We start from the raw sequence: 14,672 nt of genomic DNA, 5'->3' as shown, positions 1-14,672 counted from the left end.
TCCCCACATCTCTCTCCCCATTTGTTTCCCATAATTCCTTCACTGTCCTGTCAATAATGAATCTTATTTGAATGTACATTTACAGGCTGAACTCCAGGCCGAAATCGCCAAGTGGAAGAGGACGGCAGAAGACTCCAATGTCCAAGTTCAGCAGCTTAAGGTGGGGTGTTTTTTTTATTTTTTATTTTTCTATATTATTTATTCATTTACTTTTATCTCCACTCACATGAAAATGCAAGCAATTCCCTGTTTTTGTGGCCTTTCCTGGCCAACCACAGCTGTGCTCACTCCTGTCTTGCACCTCTCTGTCTGTCTTGAACCTGGTCTGTCCACTGTGCAGGCTGACCTGGAGACGCTGTACGATCTGCAAAGTGATATGCCAAACTGTGCCTATACCAAAACTCATTCCAAGTGAATGCATTAGTGATTAGTCCATTTTATTATTCAATACTAATGGGGCGTTGGCAGGCTTGAGGTCAAGGGGCGTTTGGGGGGACTTATTTTGGGGCCAAGGGGGCGTTTGTTCAAAACAGGTTGAGAACCACTGATCTAACCCCTACTGCTGTCTGTGCAGGCTGAACTGGAGATGCTGTCCGACCTGCAAGGCGATAAGGACCTGGTGCAGGAGGTGAAGCGTCTGCGCCGCTCTCTGGAGGACGCCGAGGGCCTCAGCCTTGAGACCAAGAAAGAGTGGGCCTTCCTGCGCTCGGAGAACCTTGCCCTCAAAGAAAGAGATGTAAGTACATCATGGCCAGATTGTCCATAAGTGAGACAGAGAGTGGCAGCACCCAAAAAGAAACCTTCAACCTTTTTTGTGTTTCAGTCTATGGCGCCATCTGGTGGGAGAATTTAAATGTAAACAATGTGTGTTCCTAAATTGAATTCAATTTATTTGATGGGAGGTTGCCATTTAATTCAATGGCGTTTAATTCAAATCTGTTACTTTGCATGTCCATGGGGGGATCCAGGCGTTGAGTTATGGCCTGGGTCATTTCCCATCCCTGCTCTCGCTCTCGCTCTCGCTTCCTGTCATGATCTTCACTGCTCTAGTAGCCATTTAACCACTTACAAATCTGTTCTACTGTCTAAAGCCAGTGTGGATTTTTAACGTATTTTTTGCTCTTCTTCCAGGGTGTCCTGAGTGCTGAACATCAGCACATGCAGTCAGAGCTTCACAGTGTGCAGACTCAGCTGGATATCGAGAAAAAGCGCTTCAAGCAGATGCAGGTGGACCTGCAAAAGGAACTCATGGGTGCTTTTGATGAAAACACCAAACTTACAACTCTCCTGGATGGAAAAGTCCCTAAAAGTAAGTTATTGTCTATTGCCATTGAATCATCTTTAAAGGTCCACGGTGTAATATTTCTACTAGTTTATTTCCAGAATTCATGCTGCCTTTTCACAAATGTTACCTTTTTCATCAATGCTTACCACCACCATCCAATTCTAAGTATTCATTATGACTGTGCACCTTTTAATTCAACTTCAGACAGCAGTGTGACGTGTGAAAGATTCTTACTCTAAGGCCGTCCATTTTGTTTTGTCAGCAAACCTGTCAACCTACTCTGTCGTTCTAACGATAAGCTATTTTGATTATCTACAGACCTGGTAGATGGCGTTATTCTGGAGCGAACTGTAGCGGAGCTGAGGAAGGAGCTGGAGCAGCGTACACGGAGTGAAGCAGAACTGCAGTCCCAGATGGAGCTGCTCAGACACCAGGAGGTCGTTAACCAGGAAAAGGTGAACAGCCTAACGCAACAGGTAAATATTAATAATGATAAATTTTATTTGGAGCACCTTTCAAGATACTCAAGGACACTTTACAGAGCATTGTAGTCAGTAGTAGAGCAGAAAATGAAAACAAAACAAATGTGAGCAATACAAGTTAAAAAGCATAGCAGCAAGTAAAAGTTAGTAGTTAAAGCGGGCAAGAGAGACTTCATGTGTACATGTCACCAAAAAAAGGGAAGAAATCAAAAGAAGAGGATTTGCAGTTGACAGCGAACACCTTGTCACCAAAAAGGGGAAGGAAAGGAAAGGATGAGGATTTTGTGACTTTATCCCAGGTGCGTGAAATGTTGGAACACCAAAGACTGTTTTATAAAGAGATGTTGGTACAACAGGAGCAGAACTTTAAGAGCTTTTTAACAATTGTGATGGACACAAATAACAAGAGATTAGATGGAATGGGGAGGGAAATAAGTGAATTGCGAGAGAGCCTCCACTACACACAAAAAGATGTGGATGAGCTGCTTGCTAAGGAGAAGACGACAACCACTAGACTTTCTGAAGTAGACTCTGATCTCTCTGTTGTTGCTAAGAACATCAGCTCATTCCTGCCTAAGTTGGACTATTTGGACATCCAGGTGAGGAAAAACAACATCATGATTGATGGGATCCCTGAGTCTGAGAAGGAGAACGGAGCTGAATCAGAAGAGAAAGTGAGACAGATCTTCGCTGAGAAGCTGAAACTATCAGGCATGGAGTTTGAACGTATACACAGGACTGGGAACTCAAATGGAGATCGAGTCAGGCCAATTGTTGCAAGATTTGTGAGTTATAAGGACAAAGTCAGAGTTATGGAATGCGCAAAAAACCTAAAGGGGACCAATGTCTACATCAATGAGGACTATCCAGAAGAGGTCCGCCAAAAACGCAAGGAACTCATACCAGCCATGAAAGCAGCACGAGAGAGGGGGGAAATTGCTTTTCTTCGCTATGATAAACTCATCATCCATCCTGCAGCTAAACCTGAAAAAAAAGGAGCTGGAAAAGGACATCCGGTTAAGTCTGGAGGCTTGCCGGGGGGCATTGAAGAAGCAGTTTGAGGACTCTTGAGTTATAGCGTGGTTGGACTGGGTTGGACATTTGCATCTGAATAGGGAAAATGGATAAAAACCTTTTAAAACTTCCTAACAAAGGCTTGGTATTTGCTCACATAAATGTGTGCAGTATAAGGAACAAAATTCAGGAATTGTATAGCCTAATACAGGCAAACAACATCCATATACTTGCAGTGACTGAGACTCATCTGGACTCTTTTATTCTTGATCCAGTGGTTGCATTAGATGGTTACTCTTTATTTAGAAATGATAGAGACAGGCATGGAGGGGGAGTGGCCATTTACGTACAAAATCATCTTCCTTCTAAAGTGTGTCAGGAATTTATGTGCAGCAATGTAGAAGCACTGTGGGTACAAATACATCTACCACACTTAAAACCTGTTTTAGTTGGTTGCTGTTACAGGCCTCCCAGCGCAAATTCTCAGTATTTTAACGACATGTGTGACATGATTGACATGGTTGCTGACTCAAAGACTGAAATCTACCTGTTAGGTGATATGAATATTGACTGGCTAGATACTAATTGTTCTTTAAAAAAAAGGTTATCATCACTGGCTAATGCATGTAACCTGACACAAATTGTCACTGCTCCAACCAGAGTAGTCACTAATTCTGTGGGACATACTTCATCAACTTGTATAGATCATATGTATACCAGTTGCCCAGAGTTGTGTTCAAAGCCAATTTCTATTCCTGTAGGCTTCAGTGATCATAACATTATAGCTACAGCAAGAAAATTTAAGGTACCAAAGTCAGGTCCCAAAGTTATATACAAGAGATCATATAAAGGGTTCATTGAAGAAAGATTTTTAGCTGATGTTGGAAGAATTGATTGGAAAGGTGTTTATGCAGCTGAGGATCCAGACATCTCTCTAAAAGAATTTATGAATGTTTTTATGAATATTGTGAATTTGCATACTCCCATGAAGAAATTTACAGTTAAGTCTAAAAGCGCCCCCTGGATTGATGAAGAGATTAAAGGGTTAATGAGTGAAAGGGATGAAGCTAAAAGAGTGTGGGTCACATCCTGCTCTGCCGAGGACAAGCTTACATATTGCACACTGAGAAATAGAGTTACCAAGTTGAACAAAGCCAAGAAGAAGGAATACTACAAGCAGAGAATAAGTAATGCAAAACATGATGGTAAACAGCTTTGGAATACTTTAAATGAAATCATGGGTAGAAACAAAAATGGTTGTGCCCCTTTTGTCGAGGCCAATGGTGAATTTCTAACAAAGCCTGTAGATATTGCTAATCATTTTAACAACTTTTTTACAAGTAAAGTTCACACATTAAGGCAGAATATGCACTGCACAGATTCCAACACTTTTAACTTAATTACTAGCGAAATTATGAAGAATAAGAAGTGTAGTTTTAAATTTCAATGTGTTGAAGAGGAGGAAGTCAAGAGACTGTTGGAGTCCCTACCTGCCTATGGTACAGCAGGCACTGACAACCTCGATAGCAAGATACTGAAGCTGGCTTCTAATCACATTTCAGGGCCCATATGTCATATATTAAATAGATGTGTTTTAACTGGAAGGTATCCTGGGCAGTGGAAGGAAGGTAAGATTATTCCACTGCCTAAGGACACCAGATCAACGTTCAGTGGACCTAACAGTCGCCCTATAAGTATACTACCTGTGCTGAGTAAAATTATGGAAAGGATAATTTATATTCAGATACAGAATTACTTTGATTTTAATAGATTAACCACCAAATACCAACATGCATATATGAAAGGATATTCAACTTGCACTGCCCTAACTCAAATGACAGATGACTGGTTTAGGGAAATCGATAACTCTAAGGTAGTGGCTGCTGTTATGTTAGATTTCAGTGCTGCTTTTGATGTAATAGACCATGAGTTGTTGACTGGAAAGCTTATATCCTATGGCTTCACACAAAATGCCATTTCCCTGATTAGGAGCTATCTCTGTGCTAGAACACAAAGAGTTTGCTACAATGGCAGCTTATCTAATATCAATAACATAACTTGTGGTGTGCCTCAAGGAAGTTGTCTTGGACCATTACTCTACTCCATATTTACCAATGATTTGCCCTCTGTAGTAAAACATTCTACACTGGTGATGTATGCTGATGATTCAACAATGTATTGTGCTGCCAACTCTAGTGATGAACTTGGGGAGGTAATATCCAACGAATTGGAAAGGGTGTATGGATGGATTACTGTAAATAAGCTGGTCTTGAATATATCCAAAACTAAGAGTATTTTATTTGGGTCTAGACACAAACTGGCTACCAAGCCAAAGTTAGAATTATATGTGGCCAAAGAACCCATTGAACAAGTTGAAAAGCTGAAATTGCTGGGCATGGTCATTGACAACCATCTGTCTTGGTCACAGCATATAGATAGAATCATTCAAAAAATGGGCAGTGGTATTCACTTTACTAGACAATGTTCACCATATGTGCCATTTAAAATCCAAGAGCAAGTCTGCAAATCTTTAATTTTATCTCATCTAGATTACTGCTCAGTGGTCTGGGCCTCAGCCTCAAAAAGGGAGCTGGCAAAACTACAAGTCGTTCAGAACAGAGCTGCCAGACTTGTCCTTGGATGTTCACCTAGAACTAGCATCCATAAGATGCACACTGCGCTGTCATGGCTCAGCGTGGAGAAGAGACTGGCCTTAAGCACAGCGACATGTCTTAATGAAGCAATAAAAACGCAGAGACCTGAGTCTTTGATCCAGCAAGTAGTGTTTTGTAACACGGCTCACAAATATGCCACCAGGAAAGCAGGCAAGGGTGACATTGTGCTACCAAATCCAAAAACGAATTCAATGAAAAGAACTGTGCTTTATAGAGCAATTAAGACATGGAACGAATTGCCATTGGATATCCGTGAAGGCACGGGCAAAAAAACCTTTAAAAGGAAATTAAAAAGGTATCTTTTGAATGGTTGATATAGGTGTCATCTTAAGTTGTAAGGTCTGTTTTTTTTATTGTTTTAAATGTGTGAAGGAGAACTTTCAGCAATGTGGCAGCATTGCTTTTTATAACAGTTTGCTAGACTTGTTGCTGACCTTCTGAGATCTTCTTGTATTTTTTTTACTTGAATCTTTGAAAAACTCTTTGTTTTTTGCAAGGCGTGTTTATCTGTATTGTTATTAATCTGAAATGTGATGTGTTACATGTATTTGGAATAGGACCCCAGGAAGACTAGCGAACTGCTACGGCATAAGCTAATGGGGATCCTTTAATAAAATAATAAATAAATAATAATATGTACGTAAAGAGAATGCTTCTGGGGTGTACAAGAATCAGCCACTGACATTGACGTGTTGACATTGATTTGTTTATTTTTTGGACCATGTTGGGCAATGGTTAAAAGCTCTGTGCACAGTGGGGTCAGGCTCCATGTTTTATTTGTCTGATGGTGCCCTATGCTCCACATGCCTGGCACTAATGTGCAATAGTCCGACTCCTGTGATATTACCGGTACATGTATGTCTTAATTCTTATTCAGGGATGCAAAATGAATTTCAGTGAAAACTGATGATAAAGTGTCATCGTATTGTATCGTCTGTCAGGTGTGTGAGCTGACGGATCAACTCTGTGAGATGCAGACCAAACGAAGTGAGCTGCAGCTGATTCAGCAGGAGCTGCAGCAGGAGCTGCAGCAGGCCCAGGAGCGCCACGAGAAGCAACGAGAGGAGCTCCAGGAGAAGCTTGGAGAAGCCGAGGGTCTGCTCCAAGACGCGCTTCGCAAGGCTCAGGAGCAGCAGGAAGAGGCGTCGGCGCAGGCTCAGGAACAGCAGCGGCAGTACGAAGAGACGATCCAGATGAGTCAGGAGAAGCTTGAAGACACCCTGAAACACATGGAAACTCTGGAGGAGGAACTGCAGAAGACCAAAGAACACGAAGAGCTTCTGGAAGGGGAACTGCAGAGGGCTCAGGAGCATCTGCAGCAGCAACAGGAATCGCTTCAGCAGGAAGTGCAGAGCTTGCAGGAGAGACATCAACAGGAGTTGCAGGACGCTCGTGAACATCAACAGGGCGATTTCCAGAGCGCCAAACAGCTGTTGCAAGAGGACTTGGAAAAAGCTCTGGAAGGGCAACAGAAGCTGCAATTGGAGCTACAGGAGGCTCGGGCGCAGCATGAAAGCTTGCAGCTGGAGCTTAGTCAGTCTCAAGAGCGTCAGCAGAACCAGGAGGCAGATATGGAGAGAGCACAGGAGCAGAGAGCACAACTAGAACAGGAGCTTCAGCAGGCTCAGGAGAAGCAGGAACAGTTGCAGCAGGAGCTTAACGAAGTTCAAGAGCGTCTTCAGAACCATGAGGAAGAGTCGAAGAGAGCACAGGAGCAGCGTGACGAGCTAGCACAGGAGCTCCAGAGGACTCGGGAGCAGCTTCTGGACAATCAGACCTCCCAAGAGCCTGGTGTGGACTCAGAGGAGCTGGCGAGGCTTCGCGCTGACCTGTCTGCTGTAGCAGCGCAAAAAGCAGAACTGGAGGAGATTCTGGAGGGCATCAGAGAGGAGAAAAATCAGCTGAAGAGAGACCTGGAGGAAAACGTGGACATGGTAAATTAATTGTTGAGAATAGTTTCAGTAGTTCATTTATCACTTTAATGAATTAGTCTTTCTCTCATATTAATAATTATCCTGCCTTCTACTTCGCTCTAGTTCACTTTTAGCATCACTTTATTGAAATGCAAGGCTGATAACATAATCTAAAATAATATAATGTGCTGATGTCATATTCTTCTCTCCAGTGTGTGCAGGCCCAGTCTGAGCTTATGGCGTTCCAGAATAGGCTGCCAGACACCTCCAACGCAGAAGACCAGATGGTGAGTTTGGATGGTGCAATATCCCCTTGTGGTATTTTCTCTGATCATTGACATGGAAAAGAACATAGAATCCCTGAGATGCATTAACAGATTGTCTAGTATGTGTGCCATCATTGCAATTCAGTCAGAGCTAGTGCTCAGAAAATGCTTAATGTTCTTCCCCAGATGACCACACCAGAGACGACAGCTGAACTGGAGCGCTTGCGTTCGGAGGTGGCCTCCCTCTCTGCAGCCCTGCAAAAGCAAAAGGAAAGCCAGGATGAACACCAGATGGCTGGAGAGCAGCTGCAGACAGAGCTCCAGAAGGCTGTAGTAGACGATCATCATCAGCAGGAGTTGGTCCAGGCACAGGAGCAGCAGCGTTGCCTGCAGGAAGAGCTCGAAAAGACCGAGGAACTGCTGCAACAAGCTGTCCAAAGAGAGCGGGAGCAGCAGGAGAGGTTGCAGCAGGAGCTGCGGGCGGCCGAGGAGCGTTACGAGACCTTGCAGCGGCAACTCGACGAGACTCGGGAGCAGCAGCAGCGGAAGGAGGAGGAGCTGTGCAGAAGCCAGGAGCAGCAAGAGGAGCTGAGACGAGAGCTTCAGCACGCCCGTGAGAACCAGGAAGCGCTGGTGCTGGCGCAACAGCTTCACAACAACAACAACACCCAGGAGGAGGAGAGACCTCAACAGGAACAGGAAGAGCAAGAGCTCATGGTGGTAAGATCTTCAAGTTATGTGGGTTGTATGTAATGTATGTAATGCATCTGTGTGTGTGTATATAGGCCTGTGTCCTCTGTTTTTGTCAGTTGTGCAAAAGTCTTGTGATGTGACGTTATGTGTATGTCCTGTTTTTAAGCCGGAATTACTCAGGGACGCAAAATGAATTTCAGTGAAAACTGACAATTAAATTCTAATCTTATTGTATTGTAACTGCTACAGCAGGAGCTGCAGAAGGCCACAGAGGAGCAGCGTCGGCAAGAGCTGCAAGAGGTCCAGCAGCAGAAAGAGCGTCTCGAGGAAGAGCTTAACAGTGCTTTGGAGCAGCAGCTGAGTCTGGAGACGGACCTCCAGAAAGCCCAAGAGCTGCAGGAGCAGCTTCGGCTGGAGATGCAGGACGCTCAACAACACCACAGCCTGAAGATGCAGGAAGCTCAGGAGCAGCAGAAACGCCTGGAACAGGATCTCCTCGCCAAAGAGGAGCTACTGCAGGAGAAGATGCTGGAAGCTGAGGAGCAGCAGAAACGCTTGGAGGACGACATCCGTGAGAAAGAGGACTTGTTGCAGCAGAAGATGCTGGAAGCTCAGGAGCAGGTGTGGAACTACTGCCTGACTTGTATATGATGTTTATGCTTGCTGGGAGTGTGGATGCAACGATCTGTGTATGTGTTTTTGTCTGTTTGTGTCTTTATTCAGTGAGATCAAAGGCAATTTTCATGCTGGCATGACTATAATAAAGTCTATTCTATTCTAACAGCAGAAGAGCTTGGAACAGGATCTCCTGGCCAAAGAGGAGCTGTTGAAGCAGAAGATGGAGGAAGCTCAGGAGCAGCAGAAACGTTTGGAGCAGGATGTCCTGGCCAAAGAGGAGCAGCTGAAGCAGGAGGCGCAGCGAGCGCAAGAGGAGCAGGAGCAGATGCACGAGGAGATGCTTAGGCTGCACGAGCGGCTCCAGCATCACGACTCGCGGGCGTCCGGCGCCTTCGGGGAGCTGCAGAGCCTCCAGGCGGAGCTGCAGAGCCTCCAGGCGGAGCTGAGCGCGCAGCAGGCCCAGAGGGGGGAGCTGCAGGAGATCCTGCAGGGGCTCCGGGAGGAGAAGCAGCAGCTCCAGACGCGGCTGGAGGAGAACATGGACATGGTGAGTAGTCTTAAGTCAAGTCATTCAAGTGTCACACACTGACGCGCGCACACACACACACACTCACACTTTCCAACACAACACTCTGTGAAGCGTCCTTGGGTGTTTTGAAAGACGCTATATAAAACTTAAGTATTATTATTATTATTATTATTACTTTATTGTCAAAAATCTATGTAACAGGGTTAGCACAGAAGTTTGAAATTGCACTTGACCTGTCTCCAATGTGCAGTTGAACTTAAACGTATACATAGCAGAGTTGTATGAAGTAGAAGTACTCTTACAGATGTAATTACAACGCTGGTGATATGAAATTACAAAGTTGAAACTATTTAATATACTGTAATATCATACTACTAGTGCTGTAATTACGCCTGTAAGGTTACTTCTACTTTATACAATTCTGGGGTACGTTTCTCAAAAGTTCAGAAAACAACCACATGGTGATGCGATTTAACGTTTTTGAATGTTGGTAAAGAGCAATTCCACGTGAAGGTCAACTGGACCATGACGCATTAAATTGATATACAAAGCCTACAGGGCCAGCCTAAGATTGATTTGTGTGTGGGTCAGAGTCTCTTTCTATTGCTGAGTTGTATTTTCTGTATTCAACAGGCCCAGGCACAGCTGGAGGAGCTGAGGCAGGAGAGGAGTCGCATGCAGACTGACCTGCAGAGCAGCACCGAGACGGTAAGTGGCTGGCTGCCCTGCCTTCACTTTACATTATGTAACATTACACTTAGCTAGCTGACTCTTTTCTCCAAAGCCACTTTATATTTAGCTGCAGGGTATTATCAGAGATTCTTTAAGTATATAGAGATATGCCTACATAATAGGATTCTATGGGCACCTAATGTGACCAGGTTCCGGTCTGCCTAAAGGGGCGTGTCATAATGCTCCTAGAATGAAATAAACTGAAATGAACCCGGAAACAAGGGTCCAGTGGAACCTCTGTTATCTACTCCCTCTGGTATTATTTAGATGAGGTGCCTTGCTCAAGGACACTTCAGCCATGGATGAAGGCGCTGGTAAGGTTGGGATTTGAACCAGCAACCCTCCCACTTTGTGCTCTAAGCATTGAGCCATGGCTTCCCACTTATTACTAGTATTGGGCAATGCTCAATTTCCTACACCCTGACATTGCCTAACCCCGACTGAATACCCTGCCATATTAGTATTTGTGAAATATGTTCATTTTTATTACATCCGCCAAGGAGGTTATGAGATCCTCTGAGTTTGTTGCGTGTTTGTCTCTGTTGGTTAGTTTGCTGCTGTATGTGCGGCTTGCCACAAGGGGCCGCCAAGGAGATTATGTGCTCATCCGACTTTGTTGGTGTTTGTGGTGTGTGTGTGTGTGTGTGTGTGTGTGTTTCTGTCCACCAGTAGGTGGAGGTGCACTCTCTGAGCTTTTCTAAAGTTTCAGTTGATACTGACATGAGTGTTTAAGCTCATCACAATGAAGGGAAGTTTCAACAATGAAGTTATGAATGTTATGTGTTTTGCCATTCAGAATGCAGAGGATGCATGTACTGTATTTTGGAAAGCAGTATTAAGGCATGCTACACTGATCCATTGACTTTCACTAGCTTAGCGACATATTCCCTCTTAACTTGTCTTACAGCAAGACAACGCTTAACATGAAAAATGAGACCACCTTTTACCACCTTTATAAACCCTGGCCAACGATTTTAACTGTATTAAGCCCCAAAATAATGGCATACCCCTTTATGGCATGGTTTTAGTACCGCATTATACAGCTTTTTCAAAGTACTGTCCAAGCCTACCTCATAGTCCTACCCGTTTCTTTAGCCTCATTACTCCCGTGTTTTAATACTTTTGGCAAGTCAAGTAAAGTAAAGATTCTTTGCACACAAAAAATGACCTGAAGTGTGTGGATTGTCTCCTTTTTGTATACAGAAATTTCAAATGAATCCTGCACCTTCTACACAGATGAGCGGTGGCCTATCACAACTTTAATACTTTTGGCCAGGGACGTATGACTGACATCAGACAGGGTTCCCACTGGTGCTTGAATTCCTTGAAAATGCTTGAATTTCAATGAAGTGTTTTCAAGGCTGTGAAAATGCTTGAATTTTTGGTGAAGCGCTTGAAAATGCTTGAAATTTGTGTCAAGTCAAACTCAGTAAACCAAATAATAGAAATAAATTGTTCAGGTACATCAAAAATATGAGGGAGTGAGATGTCAGATGGGATTTGCCATTCAACATCTTAAAATTCATTAAAATGCAGGAAATTGCATTTTAAAAACACAAAAAATTTCTGGGGGAGGACCCTCACACCCCCTTCCGGCGACCTTTTAAAGGTGCTAGAAAACAGAAAATTTGGTGCTTGAAGGTGCTTGAAAAGTGCTTGAATTTGGTCATGAAAAAGCTGTGGGAACCCTGATCACAGACTGACCTTTTTCTCCTTATTATCAGGCAAGTGACCTCAAGGTCCAAATCCAGAGTTTGACCGAAGAGAAGCAACATCTACTCTCGAGGATCCGATCCCTGACTGAGGGAAATGATGCGTCACAGGCCCTCCAGGAGGACCTCTCCCAGCTCCGCTCCGAGCTCCTCTCAGTCACCACCGACCGAGAGCAGCTGCAGGAGAGACTGGCGGAGGTGGAGAGGAGGCGCACGGAGGAGGTGCGGGGGCTCAAGGAGGCGGAGGAGGAGAGGCGAGAGGAGGTCAGGAGGCTGACCTTTGACCTGGGAGCCCAGAGAGAAGAGCTGCAGCAGCGACTAGAGGAGGAGAGGAGCAGACTCCAGAGGGAGATGGAAGACCACGCTGACCTGGTGAGTGAGGAGGATCGTAGTCAGCACTTGAGTTAAGTTTTGGACTGAGTACTTGTGGTCAGGACCCCGTTTCTCGAAAGCGTCTTTGCTGACCAGTTAGGTTTTCATGTGAAGTTATAAAGGCAGGAGTTAGGGCCAGAGGCGTAGGCAATAATAATGAAACAGGTGGGCCCAGAAAAAATCGGACGGGCCCAACCCGAAAGCGTATAGATAGATATTATAATATCGTGCTCAAAAATGATACTTTGAAATTGAAATCATAGAAATCACAGAAGATGAACCAGACTTTTGACAAAATGATTAATTATCGCTCAGTGCTATGCCATTAATTATAGTTCAGTGAGGCAACAGTTGACTGTCAAGTGTGAATGGGGTGGGCTTGGATGTCAAGTGGACGGGCCCAGGGCCACCCCTGGCTACGCCTATGGTTAGGGCTGTTCGATTATGAGAAAAATCAATATCACGATTATTTCTGTCAATACTGATATTTTTTTTAGACAATATTTCTTACAAAGATGAATAATTGTTCTTAAAAAAATCACAACATTCCCTCCCTCCAGCAGTGCGAGTGGAGGGCCATAGAGAAGCATACAGTGGTGTTCTGCATGAGTGTTTGTTAGCAAGTCTGCTCTGTGCTCGCAATAGCTCAAGTGGAGGGCAATGCATTGCGCTTGTCATTTGTCTACACTTCCAAAAGCTATCAATATTGCTGTCAAACAAGATCACATTTCATAATATCGATTTGAAACAATCTTTATATCATGACATAAATGTGATAATTGATGCAGGCAGGACATTCCTGCTAGGGCTGTGCAGTGTGCAACAGTCATGTTATTGTTTGTGTCTGGGGATTTTTTTTTTCCACCAGTAGGGGGGGATAAATGGTTGTGATGTCTCCTATCATGGATATCATGGAAAACATATTGTGGAACTGCTGATGCAATACATATTTCCACCTCCTTATAGGCCAAGCAGAAGTTGAATGAGCTGGAGGCGGTTCAACAAGAGAAGGCAAAACTACAATCAGAGCTGCAGAACAGCTTGGACACAGTACGTAGATTAAAATCTTAAAAACCATAGATGTTGTGCTGTTTACATGTGATCTTTTGTTGTTAACATGGAATGTATTTTTTTTACACATCTGCCGGATGAAGTCATGTTGGATTTACAGATTGTACTCGTTTTTAGGTATTTCCAGTTGAAACTATTAATTTAAGCAAGTAGCTAAAGTGCACTTTGTCGTTTATTTTTTTATATATAATAGTATGACTGCATGATTTCCAAGAGAAACATTGAACAGTGCTTTGCTGGACATTTTACCAAGGATATTTTAAGGCCATTTTAGACCTAGTGTAGAGGCCTGTACTTATAAGCCTGATGTAGCCTTAATTAAAAGACATTTGGTGAAATATCCACTAAAGCACTGTTCAGTGTTGATGGCCCTACCGTGACTCTAACGCAGGGGTGGGGAACCTTTTTCATTGGAGGGGCCACTTCAAATTCATCTCAGGGGCCGTAAACGTCCTCCGAGGGCCGTACTATGAACACAAACCAGGATTTCCCCCTGCAATTAGCCACCTTTTAAAACAGACCCCATCTTCTCTAGGTCCCCTGCATGTAACGTAATTCTATTGCAAAATATGTCGTATTTCATGTGAAGCTGCATAACGTTAAAGTGGTAGTTCGCTATTTTAGACATTAAGCCTTGTTTGTGTGACTTCTGGGATGAAGTAGAGATGTTCTCATCACAATTTTGGCATTTCGTGCTGAACGGAGCATTTGGGTATTCAAGACTGCAGCCCCCCCACCTTTACATTGACTCCAATGAAGCACTCAAGCAATCGATCATAAAATGGCATTAAACTTTCGTTTGCAGAGACATGAAACTCACCGAGTGGTCAGAGGTGGGCAGCGATACGTTGGCTCGAAAATCACCGCGAAATACGCTTCCAGAGAAGATATATTCATTATTGTCCGTCTTCATTGATTGTATTGGTTTGACTAGTATTACTCCGCGCGACCGGAAATGGGGGTGCGTTTGTTTACGTTACTATCTATGGTTTGTATGCAAGCTGTAGTTTTTGTAGCCAGTCCCGCTCAAAGATAGCCGTTCTACCTCGCTCCTTGATGTCTACATAAACAACACACTATCGCTACCTACTGGCTGGATGTCTACTGCTATTCAACGGTGTCTGGGGAAAAATAGGTCCGCCAAATGCTAAACAACAGTTAGAAGGCATATTTCGCTGCAATTTTCGGGTCAATTTATCGCTGTCTACCACTGACCACACGGTGAGTTCCAAAGTTTAATGCCATTTTATAATCGATTGCTTGAGTGCTCTATTGGAGTCAATGTAAAGGTGGGGGGGCTGCAGTCTTGG

The 14,672-nt window shown here is 43.9% G+C and overlaps 1 protein-coding gene across 1 annotated transcript in view; it reads left to right on the top strand.

Moving 5' to 3' along the window:
- The window catches only part of cenpe (centromere protein E), a 40,353-nt gene that overhangs the window by 9,196 nt on the left and 16,485 nt on the right, over positions 1–14,672 (top strand). The window contains exons 19-30 of the mRNA XM_063194851.1: positions 86–160; positions 575–736; positions 1,132–1,309; positions 1,604–1,761; positions 6,398–7,390; positions 7,582–7,656; positions 7,822–8,355; positions 8,578–8,949; positions 9,113–9,493; positions 10,109–10,183; positions 11,932–12,291; positions 13,258–13,341. Coding sequence (XP_063050921.1) covers positions 86–160; positions 575–736; positions 1,132–1,309; positions 1,604–1,761; positions 6,398–7,390; positions 7,582–7,656; positions 7,822–8,355; positions 8,578–8,949; positions 9,113–9,493; positions 10,109–10,183; positions 11,932–12,291; positions 13,258–13,341 — 3,447 coding nt within the window. The remainder of the gene's footprint in view (positions 1–85; positions 161–574; positions 737–1,131; positions 1,310–1,603; positions 1,762–6,397; positions 7,391–7,581; positions 7,657–7,821; positions 8,356–8,577; positions 8,950–9,112; positions 9,494–10,108; positions 10,184–11,931; positions 12,292–13,257; positions 13,342–14,672) is intronic.

This window comes from Engraulis encrasicolus, chromosome 3 (assembly GCF_034702125.1).
Source record: "Engraulis encrasicolus isolate BLACKSEA-1 chromosome 3, IST_EnEncr_1.0, whole genome shotgun sequence".
NCBI lineage: Eukaryota > Metazoa > Chordata > Actinopteri > Clupeiformes > Engraulidae > Engraulis > Engraulis encrasicolus.
Note: the sequence above shows the minus strand (reverse complement) of the source record. Positions and strands in the feature narration are given on the sequence as shown.